This window comes from Hyperoodon ampullatus, assembly GCF_949752795.1.
Source record: "Hyperoodon ampullatus genome assembly, chromosome: 9".
In the NCBI taxonomy this organism is placed as follows: domain Eukaryota; kingdom Metazoa; phylum Chordata; class Mammalia; order Artiodactyla; family Ziphiidae; genus Hyperoodon; species Hyperoodon ampullatus.
Window position 1 is genome coordinate 102,278,957 of NC_136922.1, and position 23,583 is coordinate 102,302,539.

General features: G+C 58.1%; 2 protein-coding genes across 3 annotated transcripts; one reads left to right on the forward strand and one right to left on the reverse strand.

Annotated features, from left to right (window-relative positions):
* Positions 1-14,679: 14,679 nt before the first annotated feature.
* Positions 14,680-16,025, forward strand: LRRC61 (leucine rich repeat containing 61; the record flags this gene model as incomplete). The annotated part of the gene is made up of 1 exon (XM_079710975.1): positions 14,680-16,025. One exon carries the CDS (start codon positions 14,680-14,682, stop codon positions 15,454-15,456), a length of 777 nt encoding a protein of 258 aa, XP_079567101.1. The 3' UTR covers positions 15,457-16,025.
* A 238-nt stretch (positions 16,026-16,263) lies between these two features.
* Positions 16,264-19,513, reverse strand: RARRES2 (retinoic acid receptor responder 2). 2 transcript variants are annotated; one of them, XM_079711099.1, is made up of 6 exons: positions 19,408-19,513; positions 18,281-18,478; positions 17,944-18,048; positions 16,882-16,977; positions 16,568-16,694; positions 16,264-16,378 (listed from the first exon to the last, which is right to left on the reverse strand). In XM_079711099.1, the coding sequence occupies exons 2-5, from the start codon at positions 18,452-18,454 to the stop codon at positions 16,578-16,580; spliced, it is 492 nt and encodes a 163-aa protein (XP_079567225.1). In that variant the 5' UTR covers positions 18,455-18,478; positions 19,408-19,513; the 3' UTR covers positions 16,264-16,378; positions 16,568-16,577. The 2 variants fall into 2 exon arrangements, with proteins under 2 accessions (XP_079567225.1, XP_079567224.1); XM_079711098.1 differs by having other exon boundaries at positions 16,568-16,697.
* Between the last annotated feature and the right edge of the window lie 4,070 nt (positions 19,514-23,583).

The following is a 23,583-nucleotide window of genomic DNA, read 5'->3' on the forward strand; positions in this document are numbered from 1 at the left end:
AGTGCCAGGAAGAGAGAGGGAAGAAGACGGTGTGTTTGGAGGGGATGGTGGTGAGATCAGACAGCCCCATCTTTTCTACTGCTCTTTGAAACCATCGTTAAAAAAATGAAAAGCTAATCACAAATTAAGAAAAAATATTTGCAATGCACGTATTTGTCAAAGGACTTGTATCCTGAATATATATAAAGGACTGAACAAAATATAAGTATATAGAGAATATAAAAAATTCAACAATAAAACCCAGCTTTTAAAAGTGGGCAAATAATTTGAACCCACACTTCACAACAGTTTTTTCAGTTTATTATTTGTATCTCCCAGTTTTGCAATCAAGTCATCCTTGGTTCTAGAGTGCCTCTGGGTTAACACTGCAAAGGGACCAGCTGAGCCCATTTTATATGGACCCTCATGCGACAGTACAACTGTGAAATCATCTGTGGCTCCCTCCATCTCTTACTTTAACTCTCCGTGTGACTTGAGTCTCGTTTCCTCATCTGTATAATGGAGAAACCAATACCTCCATCTCTGAGGCATGGAGAGAATCAAATAAGATTAAAAATAACTTTGATAAAGGGCAAAGATATATACTCTCATTGCAGGGGCCCTAGTTTTAGCTCAAGCTGGAGGACTGCACCAGCCTGGAGTTGATGGGCCCAGAGCGCGGGTGCTGGAAGATGGAGAGAACTGAGATCAGCCCTGGGAAGGTGAGCAGGGAGGACTGCCCAAGGCCCGCTGGTGCCCAAGCCTAGGCCCTTGGATTTGTCTGACTCTGGCGGTGGAAAGCAGCTCAAGGTAGCCTATGAAACAAGAGTTGGGTACTTTGGTGTCCAGGTGGGACCAGGCGAGGAGAGGCATTCTCCGCTCAGCCCAGGAAACGCGGCCTTTTTGGCCCCGGGACAATTCAGTTTGGGGAGTTGGCAGAGCACCTCGGTGGAGGCGCACAAGGGCGACCCCTGGGTTGTCGGCGAGGCCTTCGCGGTGTCACCGGGAATTTGCCCCAGGAGATACCCTGGGTGGGTGTCATGAAATGCTGGGTGAGCCCTCAAGGCGGTAAGAGACTCCGACACACGGATCATTAGCATTACCGTGGTCCCTTCCGTCCGCACGTGCGCACAAGCCCCGGGCTGCACTCGGGCGGTCGGGCTGCACTCGGGCGGTCAGACTGCTGCAGCGCAGAGCCGGGGTTAGAAGGGGCCTTCTAGGAAGACTAGGCCACCGTCGGCCCGGAACGCCTGCGAGTGATTCCTTCCAGGCCACACAGCTAAACTAGCACTATTAAACACAAACAAAGAAACAAAGTCCCACACCCACGCACCCCCAAAAAACAAAAAAAAACCCAGCGCTGTTAAACGTGTATGAACTAGTCCCGGTCAGGTGAGAAAAGCGCACAACTTCCGGCGGAGGAGGCGGTGTAACACCACTGCTTCCGGCTGCTGCGCACTGCGCACTGCGCCTGCGCCTGCGCACTGCTCACTGCGCACGCTCACTGCGCCTGCGCACTCAGCGCTGCCTGGCTGCTGGAGGAACATACCAACCGCTGGAGAGGAGTGGGCGCGGAGGACTCGCTGACTGTCGCTCCCTGAGGTCGCTCCGGAACCTGGACCGCCCACCAAGCTCTGCAGGGCCCTTGGCGCCTCATGGTAGGTCCCGCTGCGGCGCGGGGGTGGGAGCGAGCGGGACGGCGGATGGCGTGTCCTTACTACCCGCCGCGGGGGCGCGGTCGGCCGGCGTGGGAGCTGCGCCGGCTTCACAGCTTCGCTAGCCCCACTAGCCAGCCAGACCTTTGGCCGTAGGTAAGCCGGGGAGGGGGCGTTGTGGTCACAGACGTAGACTTGGGGGCGAGACGGCTTCCCCTGACCTGCCCTGCCCATCGGGCGGCCCAGGTGTCCCTCTCCCAGCTTCCCTCCCCTTCCCAGTGCCCCGCACGTGAAACACCCGGTGAGGCCAGAACTGGACAGCGGTTCGTATCCTTCACTCACTCTGTGCCAAGAAGTGCCCTTAAACACTGCTATACGCGTACATTAACTCCGTTAATCTTTCACAAGCCAGCGAGGTGGATGCTTTTATCCCTGTTGTATAGGCTCGGAAACCGAGACACGTAGCAGACGAACACAGCTGGTGGGTAGCAGCCAGAATTTAAACCCCATAGACCGGCTCTGGAATTCATGGTCTCAATCCATTGTGGAGAGCAGCCTCGCAGAAAAGAGCAAAGGGTTCTGCTGGTGTGTAGTTTAAAACATCTCATTTTACGTCACTTTTGCATCTTGTGAAATCTAACGAAGCTTGGTTATTTAAAATCTCTCCCTTAGGGTTTAAAAGTAGCCAAATTTGCATGTGGGACAAAACCCCCAAAACGTGTAGTGGTTTGCTGTACTCTTTTCCTTCCACACATTCCTCTGGTCCCATGCTTCTCTTCATCTTCCATCTCCTCATAGGTGAGCGGGTGGGGGAATGAGAAGCCGAGGACTTGCAGGCTCACCAAGTGCTTTGAAGTCTCCTGGGGTCTGATGGACAGACAGGCACCACCTCCTCTTCCCTCAGTGCAGGGACTGAGAAAAGAGGGGGCTGGTGGCACTGGGCAGAGGGAAAACTCGGAGAAAGGTCTGGCATAGGTATCGAATGCCCAGGGTGGACTGAGCTCTGCATGAGGCCCCAGGGTGAGGCAGGCCCAGGAGAAACCGAAAAGTGACCACTGCGCTTCTGGGCATGCGTGTGGGAAAAGGCCTGGTGAGTGTAGTGAGGAGGAAATCTCTAATCCATGGAGCCAGCACACGTAAGTGCTGAGGCACTTCCTGTCTCAGGCTCAGCCAGCCGGTTGCTAACCCCTCGGGAATCTATAGGCTCTTGGGCGTAACTGCCTTGGGCTCTCCCCCTGCCCACACTCACGGACCTGCCTGCCACCATAGCCGTCCTTCTTTGCTGTGTCAGGGAAAAAAAAAGACTTCTTTCTCATCTGCAAGGATAAACCCACCCACCTGTGCCTTGAGTCCCTCTCCCTCAGGAACTCCTGCCATCCGTCCTCCCTTTTTTCCCACTGTACCTTTTCTCTCTTTTGAGAGAGAGCCAAGCCTTTTCCCTCCCACCCCAAAGCGTGACCCTTTGACATTGCAAGTGCCTGTGTCCCCTGCTTTCTCATTGCATAGCCCCGGGGCTCCACTTGCTTCATCTGCTGAAGGGACCCTGTCTGTCCTTTCTGGAAAGTCTTCCCTTGGCTTCCCTAACATCACTTAGGTTTTTCTGTGTCTCTGTCCTCTGCCTGTCAGGCATCTTTGGAGTCTGCTCATCCTCTACCCTCCCCACAGTGTCAGTGTTGCCTGGGCAACCACCCTCCACTCTCTTCTCCCACCGGTGTTTCCCCTCAGTTTCTACGGAGACTTTTACACGGATCTGTATCTTTAGCTCAGACTTCTATCCCCTGACCCTGTATCTGTCACATCTACTCCTGAAGATTTGTTCCAGAAGAACCTCAAAATCACTGTATCTGTAACTGAACTGTATTTAGCAGGGACTGGGATGTCCCTCTGTATCCCCTCCTCCTCCACACTGCAACCCAAGTATCATCTGCCCCCTGCATGGCTCTCCAGACTGTCCCTTCCCCTCCAGCCCCGCCTCCGTTACCTGCTCCTGCCCTCCTCCCCGCCTGCTTCCCAGGGCTGCACCTGCCACCTGCCTCGTGTGGTCCCACCCGATGCAGCCCCCGAGTCTCCACCTTGTCGCTGTAGCAGGTGCGTATATCAGCTGTTATGAGAAGTGTCACAAACAACTTCTTACTAATAATCAAAAGTCCTGGAGTCTGTGGGTGATTTTCTTTTTAAATTTTACATTTTAGATTCGTGTAGACTCCAGGCTGGCTCTCCACAGCGTCCACCCTGCTGTCATCCTGGTGTGCTTCAGTGAAGAGCAAGGGGTGCCAGTCATTGCCCAAGATACCGGACCTGCCCCGGGGACTGTCAGGGGATGAGGTTCCTCAAGCAGTAGTGTGGGGTAAGTGACCCTGCCAAGACAGAGTCTAAACTCCCGTGTCATACACTCGATTTGCCTCTCGGTCAGCCCATGGCCTGGCTCCACAGCACTTACCCTGCTTGCCTTGCCCTGGTGTCGGTAGCCATTTCCAAGTTGTCTTCTCGTCCTGAGCCCCGTGTGCCAGCCGAGCAGTGACTATTCTGTGTTTGTATGTTTAGGGCACGGTGTTGGCTCATGGTAGATATTTGACGAATTATTGTTAAGTGGTCAAGTGGCCCAAGGGTATCTTCAGAATACAGATGGACTGGTGGGACAAGGCTGGTCAGGGAACAGCACAGGGTTGGTGCCCTGGGTTCAATTAGTGCGTCCTCAGGCGAAGGCTTTGGGGTGTAGCCCAGGCTGCAGCCTAACTCACAGGTATTTTCTTTTTCTCTGCCCTCATCAGTGAGAGCAGGTGGGACACAGGCCTGGTTTCAGTACCCTGTTCTGTGTTCTCGGGAGCAGTGAAGCCTATGGGCTGCTCTGGTCCTCCGCTCTGCCACTGAGCATCACGTTGCTGCTCTGGGTTTCTGTTTCTTCAATCAAAATAAGAGCGAAGGTTAGTCCCCTCTGGCTCTTGACATCTAGAGCCCTTCCCCCGGACCACGACAGTGTCTTGTACTTCATTTACACCTTGATCCAGCCCCTCCACCACGTCACCTCCCTTGAGCTTCAGACCCCTGGTTCGTTGGTGGCTGATTGGGTCGTCAAGTGATGGGCTTCGGTGGTTGCCTCTCGGTTCTTCCGAGGCCCCTGTGGCTGGAAGGGGCTCCTCGGTGTCGCATTGTCCACCCTGGTTCACAGCCGAGTCTCGCTTGAGCCGCCCAGCGGGCTCGTCCCCGGTAAAGGCCGTCCTGCCATCCCTGGTGATCCTTCTGAATGTTTAACATCACTCAGTGTCAGAATGTTCTGGTTTAAACCTCCTCATTTAAGCTGCATCTCGCTCTGGTCTGAAGAGACGCACACTTCTCACTCTCAGCTGTTTGGGGCAGGATCTATGCCATCTTACTCTGAATCTTCTCTTTCCCAAGGAGACACAGCCTAGCTCACTGGGCTTTTCCTTCCCTCTCATTTTCTTTTCTTCTTTCCGCATGTTTCTTCTCTGACTTCTTCATGTGTCTTTTCTTTTGAGAGCCCTGAATTTGACCTTATCTGCAGGAAAATGAACGGGGGTGGGGAAAGGAGTCGAAGATTGTGCTGAGGTTTGCGGTCTGAGCATCTGGGTGAACAGGAGTCTTGTTTACTGAGCTCGAGTTGACTGTAGGCCGAGCAGGTGAGGGGAAGCCTGCGAGGGAGTCGTGAGCCGAGAGGGGCTGGCGGTGCTCAGCCGGTGAAGGTGGCCCTGGTCCGGGAGAGGGTGTGGGAGGAGAGACGAGGCCTGGAGACGAGGAAGCCCGGGAAACACCATTAAGGGGCGGGCAGAGGAAGAGGGACTGGAACAGAGACTGAAAAGGAGTCGCAGGTGACAGGAAAGCCAAGGAGATGTGCTGTCCCGTAGCTGCGGGCAGCAGCATTCGAGGTGGGGGGCGTGGGCAGGTGCTGTAGTGCGGAGAATTGTGCTGAGGTGGGGCACCAGGGGTCCCTGGGGCCTTGGCGGGGGCACTGCCAGGGAGCAGCAGGGGCCGGAGCCAGAGAGGAGTGGGCTTCGAGGGGAGGGGGCGCGGGGGGCCTGCGTCGCTGGCATCAGGAGCTGCCCCGTACCATGTGCTCTGACAGAGGCTCAGGAAGCCTCGGGCTGCGTCGCTCCCCGGTACCAAGCGACGTTGCCTGTTTATGAGGCCCTGCAGGTGCCGGGCATGGCCCAGGTGCCCAGGACACAGAGACCAGCCTCCACACCCCCGTGGCCTGTGCTGACAGCCCCAGCGTCTGCAGCTCTTCCCGGGAAGCCTGCCTGATGTCTTGGTGAGGTCCTTCCCGCCGGGGTCCCCCAGCCCTGCAGCGCCCCTGCACGCCCTGCACCTTGGCTCTCGTCTCCCCTGCCGTGTGTGTGGGAGCATTTTATTCTCATCTGCCCCCTGCCAGCCTGGGGGCCACGTGCACACAGGGGCCTGGCCTACCTTATACTGTATCCATCGCACAGGAAGACTGCCAGTGCCTACTAGGCTCTGGATAAGCATTGAAGGAAAAAAGATGTGAGTTAACGTGGCAAACAAGATGGACACAGAAACCACTCCTGTGCAGAGGGCTGGGGGCTCCGGTCAAGGGCTGCTCCGTTGGGTCTGGAGGAGTGAATATCAGGCTTCACCCGGGAGGTCGGCGTCTGGGATTGATTTCACGTGGTTACTACGCCTTACGTCCTCTGCTCTCTGCTCTCCCCTCCGGCCTCACTGTCCCGTCAGCGGGCCCCAAAGTGAGTAGGCAGCTGGCTGAGAGCCATTCTCTTCATCTTACCTTAGATCTTGCCGTGTCTTCTGTCATCTTGCCATAGGACAGCCTGGGCCTGTCTTCTCATTGCCCCAAGCTCCCAAGCACGTCAGAAGTCGGAAAAGTCAAAAAGCCCCACAAGAAACATACACTCTCACGATCCTGGGGGCAAGAGCCCCCTGTGTGTGCTGACTCCTCCGTGATCAGAGCCAAGACCCCGCCTGCCACGCTGGCTTCTCCTGGCTCCAGGTTCAACACTGGAGCTATCAACACACCTTCTGAACTTGGCTGGGGTGCCAGGGAGCACCTGCCAGAGACTGCGGTCAAACTTGAGTTTGTACGCGTAGGGGAGGAGGCCGCAGTGGCCCCGGGAAAATCAGAAGCCCCGGCTCCCAAAAGAGGAGTGGGAGGGACCTATCCCTGCAGGGGAAGAGACCACCCTGCACCTCTGCAGCAGCTTGTGGGTCCCTGCACCTGACCAGGCTTTCTTGGAGGAGCAGGAGGAAGGCCTCCTGGGGCTGCGGGTCTGCAGGGAGAAGAGAGCAGCCTGCTCCCTAGGGACGCCTGGTCTTGGCCTGGCTGCCCCTGTGAGAATTGCCAGCCCGGTGCTGGGCAGAATAAGCCAGAGGGAGACTCTGGACCCTGTGGCCTCCAATCCGTGCTGGGGCAGGAGTGCCCTGTGCAGCCTGAGAAGAAGGTGTCCAAGTGGAAGGCCCATGGACGGCGAGAGCAGGGGGAGCTGGCAGGAAGGAAGTCGAGGGACCCGGTGCGCAGCTCCAGTCAGGTCCCCTCTGACTTGCTGCTGGTCCAGGTGGCCAGCCCGGACAGGCTGGAGGCGGGCCAGCCTGGCGAGGATGAAGAGGCGAGGCCAGCCGACATCCTCCTAGCCCATCTGGCCGGAGAGGTGCGTCACCTCAAGACACGGAAGAGGAGGCACTTGCTTCCTGGTGAGGGTGAGCAGCCGCCCCTGCTGAGCCTCCAGAATCCACTCTGCCTGAAGAAGCTGGTGAGGACCGCGCAGGCCGAGGCCAAAGGCTGGGGTCCCGGGCACTCCCCGTGCCCCCTGGACACCCTGGGTCAGAGACCCGTGCCTGACGTGAGACGCTTCTTTACCATCAACTGCAGGAATGTCTGCCGTGTCACGTGCACTCTGCGCCACCAAGCATCAGACGGCAAAATTAAGGGGTGGTCCCAACCTTCAGCTCTGGTCCGTCACTTGGCACCTAAGCATGGGCGGGAGGTGGGGAGGAAGCCAGCTGCAGCCGGCCCTGGGGAGGAGCGGGGAGGGGTGCCCGAAGAGAAGCAGAAGGGCCTTCCCATGGGGGCCACCAGCCGTGCCCCGAGGAGCGGCCATCACCATGCTGCCGCCGGAAGCCTCACCACTGGACGATGGTGACGGACAGGCGGGCCCGAGCAGCTGATACAGGCTCGGCCTCCCCCGCCTACTCCCACCGACGGCAGCTGGGGAGGACTGAGGTGGCGTATGTGCCCCCAGCCAGCTCCGAGCACGGGCCTGGAACCAGAGCACTGCCGAGTTGCTCTGCAGCCTGGCGCGGCCCCTCTCCTTTGTCTTCGCCCCGCTCTTCAGGAGGTTTATGGCCCAGGTGGACCATCGCTACCACCTGCCACCTCCAGCCTTCTTCTCCCGTGAAGCCCTGCCCCTGCTGCACGGGGCGATGGGCGAGCAGGTGCGTCAGGGGATGCAGTGGGCCGAGGGCGGCCGCGTCCACCTCACTTTGCGTGGCAGCCCGGGTCACGGATGTGGACTACGTGGCTGTCACCGCCCACTGTGGGGTGACGCAGCTGGGTGGCCGGCAGGTGGCGTCAAGTAGCCCAAGGAGGCAGGCCATGCCTGGGTCCGACGCCTGCCCTTGGACAGGGCTGTGGAGACAGGCCGCGGGAGCTGCGGGGGCAGCTCAGCCTGTGGCTTGGCCACAGCTCTCTGCACCTGGGCTTCCTGGTGTCGGGCGGCTGCCCGAGCCTGGAGCAGGCCGTGAGGATGGGGGGCTACACCCACGCCCCTTGCTTCGCTCACTGCCTCGACTCCCTGGTGGGGAACTTCTATGTCACCATCATAGTGTCCAGATCATGCTGGGCACGGCTAGGGCCATCTGCAGCCACTTCCAAGGCTCTGTGGAAGCCTGGTGGCTCCTCCCAGCTGCAGCGGCAGTGCGGCCTCCCAGCCCACCAGCCCTTCCTGGGGCTCTCGCATCCCTGGGTGTCCGCCTACCCCTTGCTGGAGTGGCTGGAGAAACAGCAGCTGGGGAAGGCAGGGGCGGCCCTGTCTTCCGTGTTGCGGAGCCTGACGGACAGTCTGGTCAAGCTCCCGCAGCCCTTCTGGATGGTGGTCCGGGAGGCCAGCACCGCGCAGGCCGCCTTAAGCCTGGTGCTGCCCCAGCCGCGCTACCTGCACGTCTTCCCGGCGCAGGTTCGCGGGCGCTTTGAGGAGCGGAGCGCCGGGGAGATGGGCGCGGCCGTGCGGCTGGCCGGGGGCCTGGCCCTGCAGCTCTCCACAGACCACCAGCTCCCTGAGCTCTTCCACCGTGAGCAGTTCGTGCTGGCAACCCTGCTGGACCCCGCTTCAAGGGCAGGATAGAGGCCACCCTCCCCGAGGGGGCCGACATCAACCATTGGAAGCAAGTTCTCGTGTACGAGGTGAAGGAGCTCGTGGTGTCTGAGTACTCCTGCCGCCCTCCCCTTCCCTGCAGGGCCCCACTGCAGTGCGTGTGGACGCCCCTGAGCCGCACAGGAGCCGGGAGCCCTGGGGCCGAAGGGAAGGGCCGGCAAGCACCCGAGCAGAGAAGCGGGACCTCTGGGTCCTTGCTGCTGGGCCAGAGGGAGAGGAGCCTCCCGGAGCAGGTGGAGAGCGGGGGGGCTGCTGGTCTCGGAGCGGAGCGGCGCTTCCCTCTCCACGGAGAGCCACCTGGCCAGCATCATCCACGAGAAGTACCTGCGTGAGAACGAGACAGTGGGTGCCCAGGAGGACTCCCTGCTTACTGGCAGAAGCGGCGGGACGTCCAGCCCGACCTGGCGAGACTGGCCACCATCTATCTATCCTACCCCCTGACGGGCGCCTTCTCTGCAAGTGTCTTTGCCTCCCTGGGCGGCCCCGCCATCGTGGAGCATGACTGCCCTCCCCCAGTGGAGACGGCTGAGCGTCTTCTCTTCTTGAAGACCAACCTGGAGCATTTCCCGAGCTACACCCGCGCCCCTTGTCTTCCCCAGCAGAGACCTGGCCGAGGCGGGCAGGCCGGTGAGTCTGAACTGCAGGGCCCGATGCCCTGAAAAGCTGCCTGTGGGAAGTCTGCGTAGATGACGGGAGGGGGCACAGTGTCGCATCCTAGGACATGAGGCAGGGACAGCCAGGCTCCAAAACTTGTTTGAAAGGAGTGAGGACAGTTTCTCAGTTCTTGACAGACTGTCATTTTCGTTTTTGCGGAGGTGTCATCTTCCATCTGCCCACTGCTGGAGTCACTGTGGCGGGAGGTGGGCGGGCGGGCGGGAGGTGGGCGGGCGGGTGGGCTCTGGTCTTCGGTGACTCTGAATTGTACCACGCAGCGTATGGACCGCGGTACTCCTTCACGGTGTCGGCGGGCAAGGGTCCCCACGCGCGGCGTGTCCGTGTGTGTCGGGGCGGCAGGCCCTCAAGGCCTGCGTCCTCAGGGCAGCCAGGCGCCGTGCGGGATATCCTCGGCCACCTAGGGCCTGGGTAAGCCGTGGACGCTCTTCCGGGACAGGAGAGAAACCCTAATACGATAGAGTAGCCACTTTAAGAGGGAGGGGCACACACACACACACACACACACACACGTCTTCTTAGGGTCTGTACTTTGCCGTGGACCCCGGGGTTCCCAAGAGCCCTGCTGGAGGGCACCGCCCAGCTCCTGCGGGCGTGTGATCGAGGAGAGCTGGGACGCCCAGTCATCACGTGGCCGTTGTCACCTGTAGTTTGTTTCCAGACTGCTGGAAGCCTTGGGGTTTCTTCTTTCTACAGTGAAAGCAGTCTCAGGAAGCAAGAAAGGGCATGTATCCCAGTGACAGACCGGCCTGAGTTCCTTTAGGGTCGAGTGCAGGACCTGAGGGCATGGGGCCCAGGCTCTGGTGGGATCAGTGGGAAAAGAAGGAAGGGCGGGGCCGGCACACTCAGGAGACCCAAGTCCAGCTCCGCCGAGGTGCTGGGCCGCTGGGAGAGGGACTTTGAGAGGGGAGGGGCGGCGTGGAGGCACCAAGGCCTAACTTGCACTTTGGCCCTGGCCGTGCGGTTGAGCCCGGGAGCCTGTCCCCTCGCTTCCCCTGTGTCACTGTGACTAATTCACTGTAGGACGTTCGGAAGTTACTGAGAATGTAAGGAAGCAGGAAAATTCACCGTAATCCTTTCACTCAGCCTCTGTGAATACTTTGACATACTTCCTTTTTTACTTTGAGATCATACCCTCTGTGCTAGTTAGTATGCTGTATTTTCAGTGTAACATGGCGTTTTCTTGAATAAGGCTTTATACAGCTTGTGTTCAGTGGTTGGAGCACCACGATAGGAAGTGAAGTCTCACCTCCGCGCTGCTCAGGCCGTGTCTTCTTCCCCGGCTGCTGGAGGGCATGTCTGCACAGGCTCCCTGTGAGGAGAGGCCAGCGCCCCTGGGGGAGAGGCTGAGACTAGGGCTGCGACCCCTTAACGTCTGGACTCTGCATCCAGTGCATTTGGGTGGTGAGATCAGGGCCCGGCCCTGGACCTCTCCCTGCCTCCCTGCCTTAAATTGCACGTGGGTCTCAGACTTCAACGAGAATCGCCTAAGAGCATCTTAAACTGGAGGCGTCCTGTCCCTCTCTCGCAGATTCGGGTGTAGTAGGTCAGGTGGGGGCAGGGATGTCACGTGCCCTAACTAAAGCTGTCCTGGGGGCCATGCATTGGTCAGTGCTGCCACCCCTCGAGCTCCTCCTGGGAGAGGCACTGTCCCCTTGCTGTGTGGCCTCCCCTCAGCGGCTCTCCTTGTTCTCGGAGAGGGGAGGCCTGGACCGGCAAGGCAGCAGGGTGGGGGCGTGTGAGGAAGACGAGGGCAGTGAAAGGGAGGAGCTGAGAAGCTTGACGGTCCGGAGCCGAGCTTGGGGGCTCAGGCTCTGGAGCGGTGGTTCTCAACTGCGGGCAGTTTTGTCCCCCAGGGGCCATTGGGCAACGCCTAGAGATGTCTTGGTTGTCACAGCTTGTGGGGGGATTGCTCCTGTCCTCTCGTGGGTGGAAGACAGGGACGCACAGAGGATCCTCCGCAGCAGAGACTTACCCCGGCCCCAGATGGCGGCAGTGCCGGGTCCAAGCACCCTGTGCCAGGTTGTGGTCGGAAGGGAATGGGGCGGAGGAAGGGGCCCCAGTTCACCGAAGCGGCCAGGTGACTGTCCACCCGAGGCTGCTCCGAGTTGAACCATTTCTTCCCTAGACTTAGCTCTGCCCTGCCCTGGCGACTCACAGCATCCTCTTCTGGCCCATTCCCTACATAGGTAAACTGAGACTCGGAACTGCTGGCTCTGAACAAGGGAAGATGGGCCCCCCCGCCCCGGAGATCCGGAGTCACCTGTTTCAGTCATAGCCTTGTCCGTGTGACCGAGTCCTTTTCACAGACACATGTTGGGCCAGCAGCCTCTGTTCGCTCATTTCCTGAAGAGGACCAGGGTGATTCTGGTTTTTTAGAGGAACGTTAACGCTGTTGCACGTGGACGAGCCATTCTCGCGTCGCGCGGAGTCTGCTCTCCGCTGCTGGCCTCTGCACTGGCTGGGTGTGCACAGGCGTGTGGGCCCCTGCCTGGTTGAAGTGTGCGGATTTGAGGTACGATGGGGCCCAGGAGGAGAGCAGAGGTCATGGACACGCTGGAGAGCCAGGTTGTGACTGCGGTGCTGTTCATCTAACTGCAGACGAGGGCGTGGGACCCGGGGCCGAGGGCACAGGGCCAAGTGCTGGCGGGGCACGTGGCTCCTGCCACATGGGACCTTGGGGGCACAGGAGGCCTGACGTCCAGTCCCAGTGCGATCTTCCCGCTCCCCCGTCCTCTTCCGCAGGACGTGGGCACGCGCACGCCGTTCTCTGCCCGCCCCCTTGTTCTTTCCCTCCCTTTGCGCACCACCTCCATCCCCATCGCTGACGGGGTTCCTCAGGGCATCGCTTCCCCCCCAGCCCGTCCCCCCAGCGGCGGCGGCGGGGCATTTGAACACGGGGCTGGTGGCTCTTCCCTGGAGCCTGGCGTGTTGTCTTCCCCACCCCCAGCTGCTCATCAGTACCCTCCGTTCAGCCTCAGGGCATGTGGGTGTTGTCCCGACTTCAGCCCCTGACTGTACACCAGGGCTTCCTGACCGCTTTCACCCCCAAAATAGTGGCTGGGAGGATGTGCGTACCCCTGGAGAGAGGCCCGCAGATACTTGAAGAGGTGGTGTCCCCCCGAGGCTGGCCCGTTGTGCCTCGCTCTCAGACGGTGCCTGGACCCCGTCATCCTGGACTCGCCGCTGCCTCCTGAGGCCGATGCCACAGGACACCCCAAGTGCGAGACAGGAGCCCAGCCTCCGGTCACATGGCCAGGTTCCGGGCACACGATCGATCTCCTCCCTCCTCTCATCGCATCGCTCCTTGCCCTCGGGCGGGGTCCTGGTCTCTGGCTAGTGCTTTTATGGCCCATCTCTGGTGCCCGGTGCCCTGTGGGCCAGAGCAGGTTTAACCAACATGGAGGTGACTGCATCGCTCGCTGCTTACAAACCCAGCAGATGCTTCCGTAGAGTGACCAGGTTTCTTAGCGGGTGCCTCCATGCCTTTTGGGCAGAAACGTTGGTAGAAGTGAAGAGGGAGCTGGGCTGCTGCAGACTGGAGGGGAGCTGGGGAAGGATGTAGGGCCCCCTTCTCAGAGGTGGGGTGGGGGTCGGATGTGTTAGCAGCCTCCCCAGCTCCCTGGGGCGTGTGGGAGGAGCTCTGGGTCTGATTTCCTTGGAGGGGGCCTGAGGAGTGGTGTTGCTATGGAAACGCAGCCTCGGGGCCTGGCGGAGGCTCTGGAGCCCCAGGTTTTGTAAACAGGAGTGAAAGGCTCCTTGTTTCTCTGCAGGCCTCACCCCGCCTGGCCTGGGCCCGGCCAGAGTCTGTGGGGTTGGGGAGCTGCCACTCGGAGCAGAGGTCTGCTTGTTTTCCTCTCTTCTTAGACCCTGACCCTTCTGCGCTGGCTCGGCATCGCCGGCGTCCCTCCCCCTGGCCTCCTGCCTCGTGCTCTTGTCTTGCACTGACACCTGGGTTTCTGCCACCCCACGGCCACTGGCGACTAGAAAGTACCCTCCCTCCCCTTTCCTGGATACAACATAGGTGCCACCCTGCCCTCCTTCCAGGACGGCTTCCTTGACTGCCCGGCCTCCCCTCCCCACCCCCCCCTTGGCCCGTGTTTGCAGCTGGAACCATGCTGTCTGGCTGGCAGCGATGGGCGCTGTTCAGTTGGTGCCACAGTGAAGAGCTGGTCTTGACAGGCAAGGGTCGGGGGAGCAAAGGGGAGGGGCCTGGAAGTGCTGCCACTTACTCCCCGTCCCTCTGCTGTCCCCGCCCTCCCTCACCTCAGTTTCCTCATCAAGGACTGAAGGCTGAGCCCTCAGGCCCCACAGCTGCCACCAGAGGTCACAAGTTGGCCCATGGAACATGGAAACCACTTTGAATTCATTGCTGATTTTTTAAAAAATTGTCAAGAAGGCCCAGGTGCTCTCATTTGTGTTTGCCAATGCATGGCTCTCCCAGGAAGGAAACAAAAGAGATTGGCGATGATGGTGACCTGTTATCTCTTCAAATATAAGTGTAAATGGTTAGAAGGAAACCCCTCAGAATTAATACAGACAATCGTGAGCAGTTACCAAGAAAGGAAAGTAGTGAGATCGCGTCTCCGGAGCAGATTCGGGAGACGGGAAGAATGGGTAACGGCGGGCCTGAGTCCCCCCCAGCATGGCCGTGACCGCCAGGGCCGAGCCAGGACCCTCTTAGGCAAGGGCCTGTGCCTGGCCCACCTCCCTCAGAGGGGCTTTTCACCCTCCTGCGCCCTGGACTCCCGTCCTCAGGTCCCGCCGGGCCGTCTAGGTCTCTGGCCCTGGCGGTGGAGGTTGGGCGGTCACTGAGGTGCTCAGAGACCCGCTTACTCTTTGACTGTTTCTCCTCAGGGACCTGCTGGCCCTTGAGTGGGGGTGTCGGAGACAGGCGTCCAGCCCAGGCCGAGTGGACGGGGTGTCCTTTGCGGTGAGCAGCCCCCTGACCGCCAGTGGCACCTGCATCACCGTGACGGAGCTGCCGGGGCCCCGGCCACCTGGACCCACTTCGTCTCATGGAGCCTCGGGGTGAGAAGTCGGGGGAGGCCGACGGGGTGCGCGTCACCCCTCAGCTGCTCAAGGCGCGCTCAGGCGAGTTCGCCCTGGAGTCCATCCTGCTGCTGAAGCTGCAGGGCCTGGGGCTGGTGGACCTGGGCTGCCTGGGGGAGTGCTTGGGCCTCGAGTGGCTGGACCTTTCGGGCAACGCGCTCACCCAGCTGGGCCCGCTGGCCTCCCTGCACCAGCTGGCCGTGCTCAACGTGGCCAACAACCGGCTGACGGGGCTGGAGCCCCTGGCCGCCTGCGAGAACCTGCAGAGTCTCAACGCCGCGGGCAACCTGCTGGCCGGCCCTGGGCAGCTGCAGTGTCTGGTGGCGCTGCGGGGCCTCGAGCGCCTGCGGCTCCGCGACCCCTTGGCCCGGCTCAGCAACCCGCTGTGCGCCAGCCCCTCCTACTGGGCCTCAGTCCGAGAGCTGCTGCCCGGCCTGAAGGTCATCGACGGCGAGCGCGTGAGCGGGCGTGGCAGTGACTTCTACCAGCTGTGCCGGGACCTGGACAGCTCCTTGCGCCCCAGCTCCGGCTCCGGCCCGCGAGCCGTGGAGGCCCAGCCCTGGGTGGAGCCCGGCTACTGGGAGTCCTGGCCCACGCGCAGCAGCTCCATCCTGGAGGAGGCCTGCCGCCAGTTCCAGGACACGCTGCAGGAGTGTCACGACCTGGACCGCCAGGCCAGGGACAGCCTGGCCCAGGCCGAGCAGGCGCTCAGCCCCGCCCGCGCCACCTCCTTTGTCTTTTGAATGCGCCCTGTGGCCGTGGCCCTTGGGGCTGGCGCGCTGTGGCCTCCCTGCTTGCCTTCATGGTTTCATCATGCTGGCCACTGGCCCTGCACACGGGCCCTGCACACGGGGCCCCTTGCCTAAGAGCAGCCCCCCTCCCTCTCACACCTCCCCTCCCTCTCACACCTCCCTCAAGGAAAATTCCCCACCCATCCATCAGGGACACACCTCCCTTGGACCCTCCTCAGGCAGCTGGCACCGTGTGAGGCTGTCCTGTACCTACGCTGTGCTCCTGGGAGGAGGCACGGCCTCCTCGTGTCCACAGCTGCTGCCACTCCTGGCTGCCTGAGCCTGAGGCTTTAGTGGAATAAAGTTGCTTGGTCCTAAGGCTAAAGGTGAGAGGCGGGGATGGCGAGCCTCCTGCCCAGCCCGTCCTGGGAGAGGACGCGGCAGAGCTCGGAGCATGGAAGCCGCATCTTCCAGGTTGGCCTGTCCAAGTGACCCTCTGCTGTGCCCCCCAGTCCCGGGTCTCCCTGAAGCCTCCACTGCCATGCCCACCCGTGCAATCCTCATTAAATACTCGTGTTTTAATTTGCATCGCTGCCTGTCATTGCGCGTGGGCCCCTGAAAACAAGCCTGGGTCCCTGCTGCCTCTGGCCTCTCCTGGGGAAGGAGGAGCATGCAGCTTTCTGGGTGTCGTCCTGATGTGAGGCATCCTGCTCCCCCTCCGGGCTCTGCTTTCTCCCTGTGAGGCTGGAGCACTGGGGCCTTTTCCTCCTGCTGCTCTCAGGAGGGAGGGAGGGAATGCGAGGGGAGGAGAGAACGCAGCTCTAGAGCACTTTTATTAGGGACAATGGGACAGTCCAACCTGGGCGGAGAGAAGGGAGGGCGGGCTTTCACTTGTTACTTCCCTCACGCTGCTTCCAGGAAGCCGGGTGAAATTCTAGAGGGAAGGGAAGAGAAACTAAGACTGGGTATGACGGAGGCTGTTTGTGCCCCGTCCCAGCTGTCTTCAGGCTCCCAGCCTCTCTCCTCCTGCCTCCGGCAGGCCAGCCACAGCTCCAGCCTCCTCTCCATCCCTGCCCCACCTGGCTGTCCTCCGCCTCGTCCTCCCTCCTGGCCGGCCACCTACCAGTCAGGCCTCAGCTGGGGGGCAAGGCTTTCAAGAAGGCGAACTGCCCCGGGAAGTAGTGGCCGTGAGGGTCCTCGCCGGCGCGCTCCACCCTGCTGCACTGGGCCTCCTGGCGCTCCTGTAGCTCCTGCTGCAGCCGAGCTGCTCAGGCCGAGCCCCCTCCACGCCCCCATCCCCCAGGCCCAGAGGAGGCCCAGGCCCAGAACCCTCCTCGCCCCTCCATGCAGGCTTCCGCCTCCAACCTCTCCCGCAGGCCCGGTTTCTGTCCACCAGCTCCCTCCCCAACCTCTGGTCCCTCCTCCACCCACTCTTACCCGTTGAACCTGTGTCTCTATGGGGCAGTGGACCATCCGGCCCAGGACTTTATCTTCAGAGTCCAGCTTGATGCAGGCCAGGCACTTCCGCTTTCTCTGGGGAGGGGGGCATAGAGCTCAGAGAGGAAAGGGGTGAGTGAGGGGAGGCCTGCGGCCCCGAGGGTGAGAGTGGGAACTGGGGGGCAGCGTACAATGGGGGTTCCCCTGGCAGGCCAGGTGGTCCCAGGCTCAGCCCACCCTCAGACCGGGAAATTTCGGAAGTCAAACCACCCTGCAGTTTTCAAACTATGAGCCCTGAGTGTGTGAGTGTGTGCATGCGCGCGTGCGTGTGTGTAGGTGGGACTCCTCGTCCAGGTGGGTTCTCCCCACCTGACTTCCACCTGAGCCGCTCTGCTGTCATCTGTTACATTTATTTGTATTTTCTTGTAAGATTTGAATTGAACACAATGGTCCTGGTATAAAAGTCTAGAAAACCACTAGTATAATCCAGTCCCTCCCTTAACAGATGGAGGAAACTGAGGCCTTCAAAGAACCTGGGAAGTAACAGGGCTGGTGGTTGGCAGAGCTGAGACTGGACACCAGATGGTTGCGCTCCCGGCCCCAGGATCGCCCCCATGGCAGTGACTTTGACCCCAAGGTGGCTGATGACAGTCAAGCCCTGTTATGAATCAGCCCGGGCTGGGCCATCTCCACTTGAAAACACACAGGAAATGGGGAATTCACCAGGCCTAGGGTAGGGACCACCCGAAGCCCATACCATGGCCTTCTTCCACCGGTGACGCGAAACCTGAGAGAGGAACTTGGATGGCATGGAAGGTGGACCCACTCTGAAGAGCATGTGTCCTCGGGGTAGCCCAGCCGTCCCTCCTCCTGCCTGTCCAGGCCCCCAGCCCACCTGCAACCATCACAACCACCAGCCGAGACAGGCAAGTCATCTGCCAGGGAGGCTGCTCCGCCCTGGGGTCTCCAGCCTGAGGCTTCTCGCTGGATCTCCTACTGAACCCCAGTCGCACACCCCCGCACGGAGCACATGCCCCGTCACACGCGTGTGCCTTCACTCACCCCGCTGGGCTTGACCGTGCACTCAGCTTTCTTCCAGTCCTTCTTCCTGCAGTTCGTCTGCTGGAGCTTAAACTCCAGCCTCACAAAGGTCCCGGCCGGGAAGGGCTACCCACAGACAGAGGAAGGCCAGCAGCCAGCTGAGCAGGCAGCGCCCTTCCTGGACGTGACCTGTCCCTCCGCCCCGCCATGAGACAGCGCGTCCCAGGAGATGGCTGGGCTGGCTGGCCCTTCTCTGGAGAGCTGGGTGCCGCCGGGGCCCAGGCGCCCTTGTACCTCCTCCCTGGGAACCCTGGGAACGTGCCGACCATCCCCCTCCCCTCCCTGGGGTGTCGCTCACCATGTCCATGGCACTGTCCACACTGGTATCCCGGAAGGCCCACTGCACGGGCGGATGCTTGTGGAACTCCTCCAGGGCCACCTGCAGGCCCCGGTGCTGGGCCGCCGTGAGCTCCGCCCTGCCCAAGCCCATGGCGCCCGGCCACAGGGCCAGCGGGAGCAACAGCTGCCACATGGCTTCACCTTAGTCACCCTGACCCTGCGAAGGGTATGTGTGGATCCTCAGCTCATGTGCCAGCCCGCGGAGCCACTAACTCCCGGGCCCTGTGGCTTGGGGACCACATCTGGTAGAGCTCTGGGCAAAGGTGGAGGGACAGGGAGTGGCGCTTTGCTGAGATTGCCCTGGTATTCCCCTGGCCCTTCCCCTCCCCCTCCCCTGACCCCTCTGTTCCCAGGTCCAGCTCAGGGCGGCTTTGGCCCTGTCCTGGGTAGGTGCTGAGTTGGCTGTAGTCCTCGGCCCAGCAGCTTGGGCAGCAGCACTGTTGCCCCCTCCAGCCCTCCCCCGCGTTTCTGGCCCATGTTCTCTCCCATTGTCTCTGACCCCAGTCCCCAGACCGCTGGCTCTGTGGAGTCCTGGGCCCTGACCCTCAGCATGCGGCCCGCAGGGGAGGGGCAGACCCAGAATGGAGGCCAGCTGGAGGCTGACTATTTTGGAGAGGATGTGAACACGAGGGAGGGGCCAAGAGCCGGTGGGAAGTGGGAGGATGCTTAACCCTCCCTGTGCTGAAATGGCCCGGTGCCCTTGGCCCTCCGAGCCCCCCACCCCAGAAATGGGGGCCTCTCCTCGGACCCACCAGGGCTTTCTTTCCAGAGCAGACCCTCCCTCCCTGGCTGTTTTTTCTAGAGCCTTTGCCACCAGCCCTCTCCCAGCCCTCTGATCCCGCCCCCCCCAATCCATGACTGGGGTCTCCTGAGGGCTGGACCCTCCCCGGGAACTCTGCCTGTACAGTCTTCTTGGGACCAGAAAGCCACAGATGTGGAAACTGAGACCCCCGCAGTGAAAAGCTACCAGGGTCTTGCCTTGAAGAGAGGGCTCACAGACAAGTTGCCCAATCTTGCCCTTTGGAGCTGCGCCCTTTGCCCGCCCCACCCTCCCATCCAGCTGTCCTGCCATTCTCCCCTCCTCACCTCCTTTCTTGCGCCTTGGGGTCTCTCCTACGCTTCCCCTCCCGAGGCCACGGCCGAGGCCCACTCCTGGCCAGGCTGTCAGCCTCTTCCCGGCACCCCCTCCGGCGTCCCTCTCGGGTCGGCCCCCCTCTCCTCCCCCTCCCACCTCCTGGGCCCCCTCCAGCTCCCAGCAGCTGAGGCTCCTCCCCACCCGCCAGGGCCGCCAGCCCTCCCGGGACTTCCCTCCCCGTCCCACCCTCCCGTCCCCTCTCCTCCCGCTGCCCCAGCAGAGGAGCCCCAGCTGTTGGCCTTCTCGGCTCGGCTTGGCTGACCAGGCCTCTTCGCAGTGGGATGTGGCACTGCCCTGCCCCCCAGGTAGGGCTGCCCCTTCCTTAGGCCCTTCCCGGGCGACCAGTCCCTAGCGTCCCCGAGACACTGATTTCAGGAAAGTCTTGCCAGAAACACAGACACCCTCAAAACCACACGAGACCTTAAGGAGTCATTTATCCCTCCCCCTGCTTCCCGCGCCCTAAAGCCGCTCTGAGAGGGAAGGCGTCTCCTTTAGAGGCGACTCTGGTGTCTGACCACCTCCAACACCAGCACACATGTCCAGTCGTGAAGGATCATGTCCCACCCATGGTGGGGACAGACTGCAGCGTCTCACGTGGGTGAAGGGTGAGGGATTCATAAGGCTGATGGGGGGTCAGGGAAGACAGGGGTCCAACTCCTGCTGGTCCTGAGCAAATAAGAACAAGCTCCGGGACTTGGTGTGTCCGTCACCAGGGCTGGTCTCCCACAGAGAGGACCTCACTTACCTGCCCAGATGCCTGAAACTTCTGCTCCCTTCTCTGTGCGGGGGGGTCAGAGACCCTACCTGTAGGGGTTGTTTTGAGGATTAAACGAGCAAAGTGGAAAGAGGAAAGTGACAGATGACCCAGTGTGTGGCCCAAGGTTTTCTTCCCTTCCCTATGTACCCCTGCCAGGATTCTCCACGTGGAGCTGAAAGCTTCCTTTGAAATGTGCTCTGGGGGTGCCAGAAGGATCCTTGGCTTCAATTAGCCGGTTCTGGCGGCTGAAATCCCACCGTCAACATTTCAGTCCCATCTGTGAGTGACGGTCGTTAAGCAGAGATGAGCGCTGGGGTCTTTGTTCTCCAGGAGCTTCTGGGGTGGGGGCTGGAGAGACAATACGCATGCAGAACACATTTCCCAGCCCAGGGCCTCGTGCCGGGGACGTCCTGGGGATGGGTGACCACAGAAAACTTTGAGCTGAGGACAAGCTGGGATAGAAGTCCTCCTGCCTTTGGTAGGGGCTGTATGAGGCCTGGGGGAGCCAGGGAGGCTGGTGCAGCGTGGTGGCAGCCGGCAAGGAAGGAGGCTGGGCGCTGGGTGCAAATACAGTGTAGGTCACACAGCCAGACAAAGTTCCCTTTGGGAGAAAGGAATGTGAGGGGCGGGCAACCCACTGCAGGGCAGTCACGGGTGGGGACATGTGAAGGGGCTACTTAACGCACATTCATGAGCTCAGCACCAGGTGACGCGTCCCAACCCAGGGGAGCGGTGACAACACTTAGCTACTTAGTAGTGGTTAATGACCTTCCCGGGCATCACAGTTGAAAGTGGAGATTCACATATCCGAGTCATTCTAGCAAAGTTTTCCAATAACCGAACTGAGTACCCAAAACATTTTCCTTTAATATTTGCTACCACAGGGACAAACTAGTATATGTTTTTTTCAGAGAATCAATGTGACCTTGAAGCAAAAGCATATCAGTTTCAAAACTACACCTGTCTGAGTTAGCTACATTCACTACTTTTTGTATCAACTCAGTATAATTGACATAAATTCGAAAGAATATTGCATAAATTCAAAAGCAACTATAAATGTATCAAATCAACCAACTATTCTTCAAATTTTTCTTGTAAATTTTGCAGCCACTTTACATCATGCTGTCTACTGTAATTAAAATCCTTTACATATTGGTTCATGTGAGAAAAGTATGCAAAGTCATAATTATTGATCTCTATTAGTAAAAGATTTAATTTGAAATTCTTATATTTGTCTGGACAGGTCACAAATGAACTTTTCCTTTCTTTGGAGCTTCAGATGTACCTTGATCATACGTAGTGTGATATCGGTGAGAAAACTTACACTGACATTTAAAATCTTTGATGCTGAATATTTGGTTAACATTCTTTTTTGTTTCAAGAAAATCTTGGAGTAAAAAAAAAAAAAAAGAAAGAAAATCTTGGCATTAACAGTGCAGTAAACCTTAGTAAAACCCTTGCATGACTCAACCAATAAGTGTTGGCAACGAAAAGCTTCTTAAATTCATGGTCTCCTACTTCTTTCAATAGCCCCCTAAACTGCTGATGTTTCACAGTATTTGCACTTAAATACCGAACAATTTTAACAACTGTGTCCATGACACTTGCACAGAGTCCATTGAGAAAAGTGAGCCCAAATATTTTCAATATTCAGTGAATGAAGCAATGTGGGAAACATCGGTCTCTTGTTTGAAAATTCCAGCACCTCAGTCACACTGGCCACATGTCAAGTGCTCATTATGAACCATGGTGTCTATATATGTTCATAAATGCATGGGATATTTCTAGAAGGAAAAACAAAAAACTTGTAGCAATGGTTGCCTCTGAGGAGAGGAACTGTCTGGCTGAGGTAAAGGGGAAAGAGGAAACTGCATGCCCTTCGTATTTTTACAATTTCATACCGTCTGGGTAATTTATTGCTTAAAGTGTAAAATTCGTTTTTAGAAGTTTAAAAATCACAAAACAAACAGCATTTTTGAAAACTCACCCTGGCAAGTATGTAGAGAGTGGACGAGAGGGGACATGTCCAGGTGCGGGACGCCCTCGGTAGGAGACAAAGACAGTTGTCAATGAACGTGGCAGAAATGGGGGCGGTGAAGATGGAGCAAAGCAGGCAGATAAGAGGAGCGCCTGGGAAGTAAAAGGGTTTGGTGATAGACCAAACGTGGGCTCCACGGAGAGGGGTATCAGGAGGGAATTCCAGGTTTCCGCCTGAAGAATTACTCTAAAGAATTCTGAGTTCACACCCTTCTGTTTCTTTTTATGTATTTATTTTATTTATATTTTGATGTGGACCATTTTTTAAAGTCTTTATTGAATTTGTTACAATATTGCTTCTGTTTTATGTTTTGGTTTTTTTGGCCGCGAGGCATATGGGATCTTAGCTCCCTGACCAAGGATCAAACCAGTACCCCCCATGCATTGGAAGGCGAAGTCTTGACCACTGGACCACAGGGAAGTTCCACACACTCTTGTTTTTAAAACCTGGGATACTCTCTGAATTATGCCTTATAATTCCTTATAGTTCCTTTCCCACATTCTTCCTAATATTTCCTTCTGAAATTTTGATCAGATGCTTGTTAGACCCTCTCACTCTAGCTTCCTTATCTCCTAATCCCTTTTGTATTTTTTTATTTTTCATCTCTTTATTCTACGTGCTGCATTCTGGTTAAATCATTCATTCATTATTTACCAGGTGTACTAATTTCTGCTTCAGTTATGTGTAATCTGCTTTTAATCATTCTATTAAATTTTAGGTTCCATTAAAATTTTTCTAGACATTCTATTTGCTTCTTTTTCAAATCTTCCTGTTCCTTTTGGATACTCTTTTGTGCTCTTTGGCCATTTGTATACCTTCTTTGGAGAAATCACTATGAAACTCCTTTGACCATATTTTAACTTGTTTGTTTGTTTGTTGTTGAGTTGTAGGAGTTCTTTTATATTCTGGATGTTAATTCCTATCAGATATAGGATCTGCAAATACTCTCTCCCATTCTATGGGTTGCTTTTTCACTCTGTTCATAGTGTACTTTGATGCACAAAAGTTTTCAATTTTCTTGAAGTTCAGCTTATCTGTTTATTGCTTCTGTTGTCCAGTTGCTCTGGCTAGAACTTCCAGTACTTTGTTGAATAGAAATGGTAAAAACAGACAGCAGTGCCTTGTTCCTGATCTTAGAGGAGAAGCTTTCAGTTTTTTGCCATTTGAGTGTGATGTTCACTATGGGTTTCTCATATATGGCTTTTATTAAGTTGAGATAGTTTCCCTCTATTACTGGTTTGTTGAGTGGTTTTATCACGAAAGGGTATTGAATTTTGTCAAATGCTTTTTCTGCTTCAGTTGAGATGATCGTGTGGTTTTTGTTTTGTTTGT

Coding starts and splice junctions, on each gene's coding strand:
- RARRES2 (XM_079711098.1), bottom strand. CDS start 18,454: ATGTGGCAGCTGTTGCTCCCGCTGGCCCTGTGGCCGGGCGCCATGGGC. Junction 16,978..17,943: donor GCACGGTCAAGCCCAGCGGG/GTGAGTGAAGGC, acceptor CCCCCTCCCCAG/AGAAAGCGGAAGTGCCTGGC. Junction 16,698..16,881: donor TAGAGACACAGGTTCAACGG/GTAAGAGTGGGT, acceptor GCTCGGCTGCAG/CAGGAGCTACAGGAGCGCCA.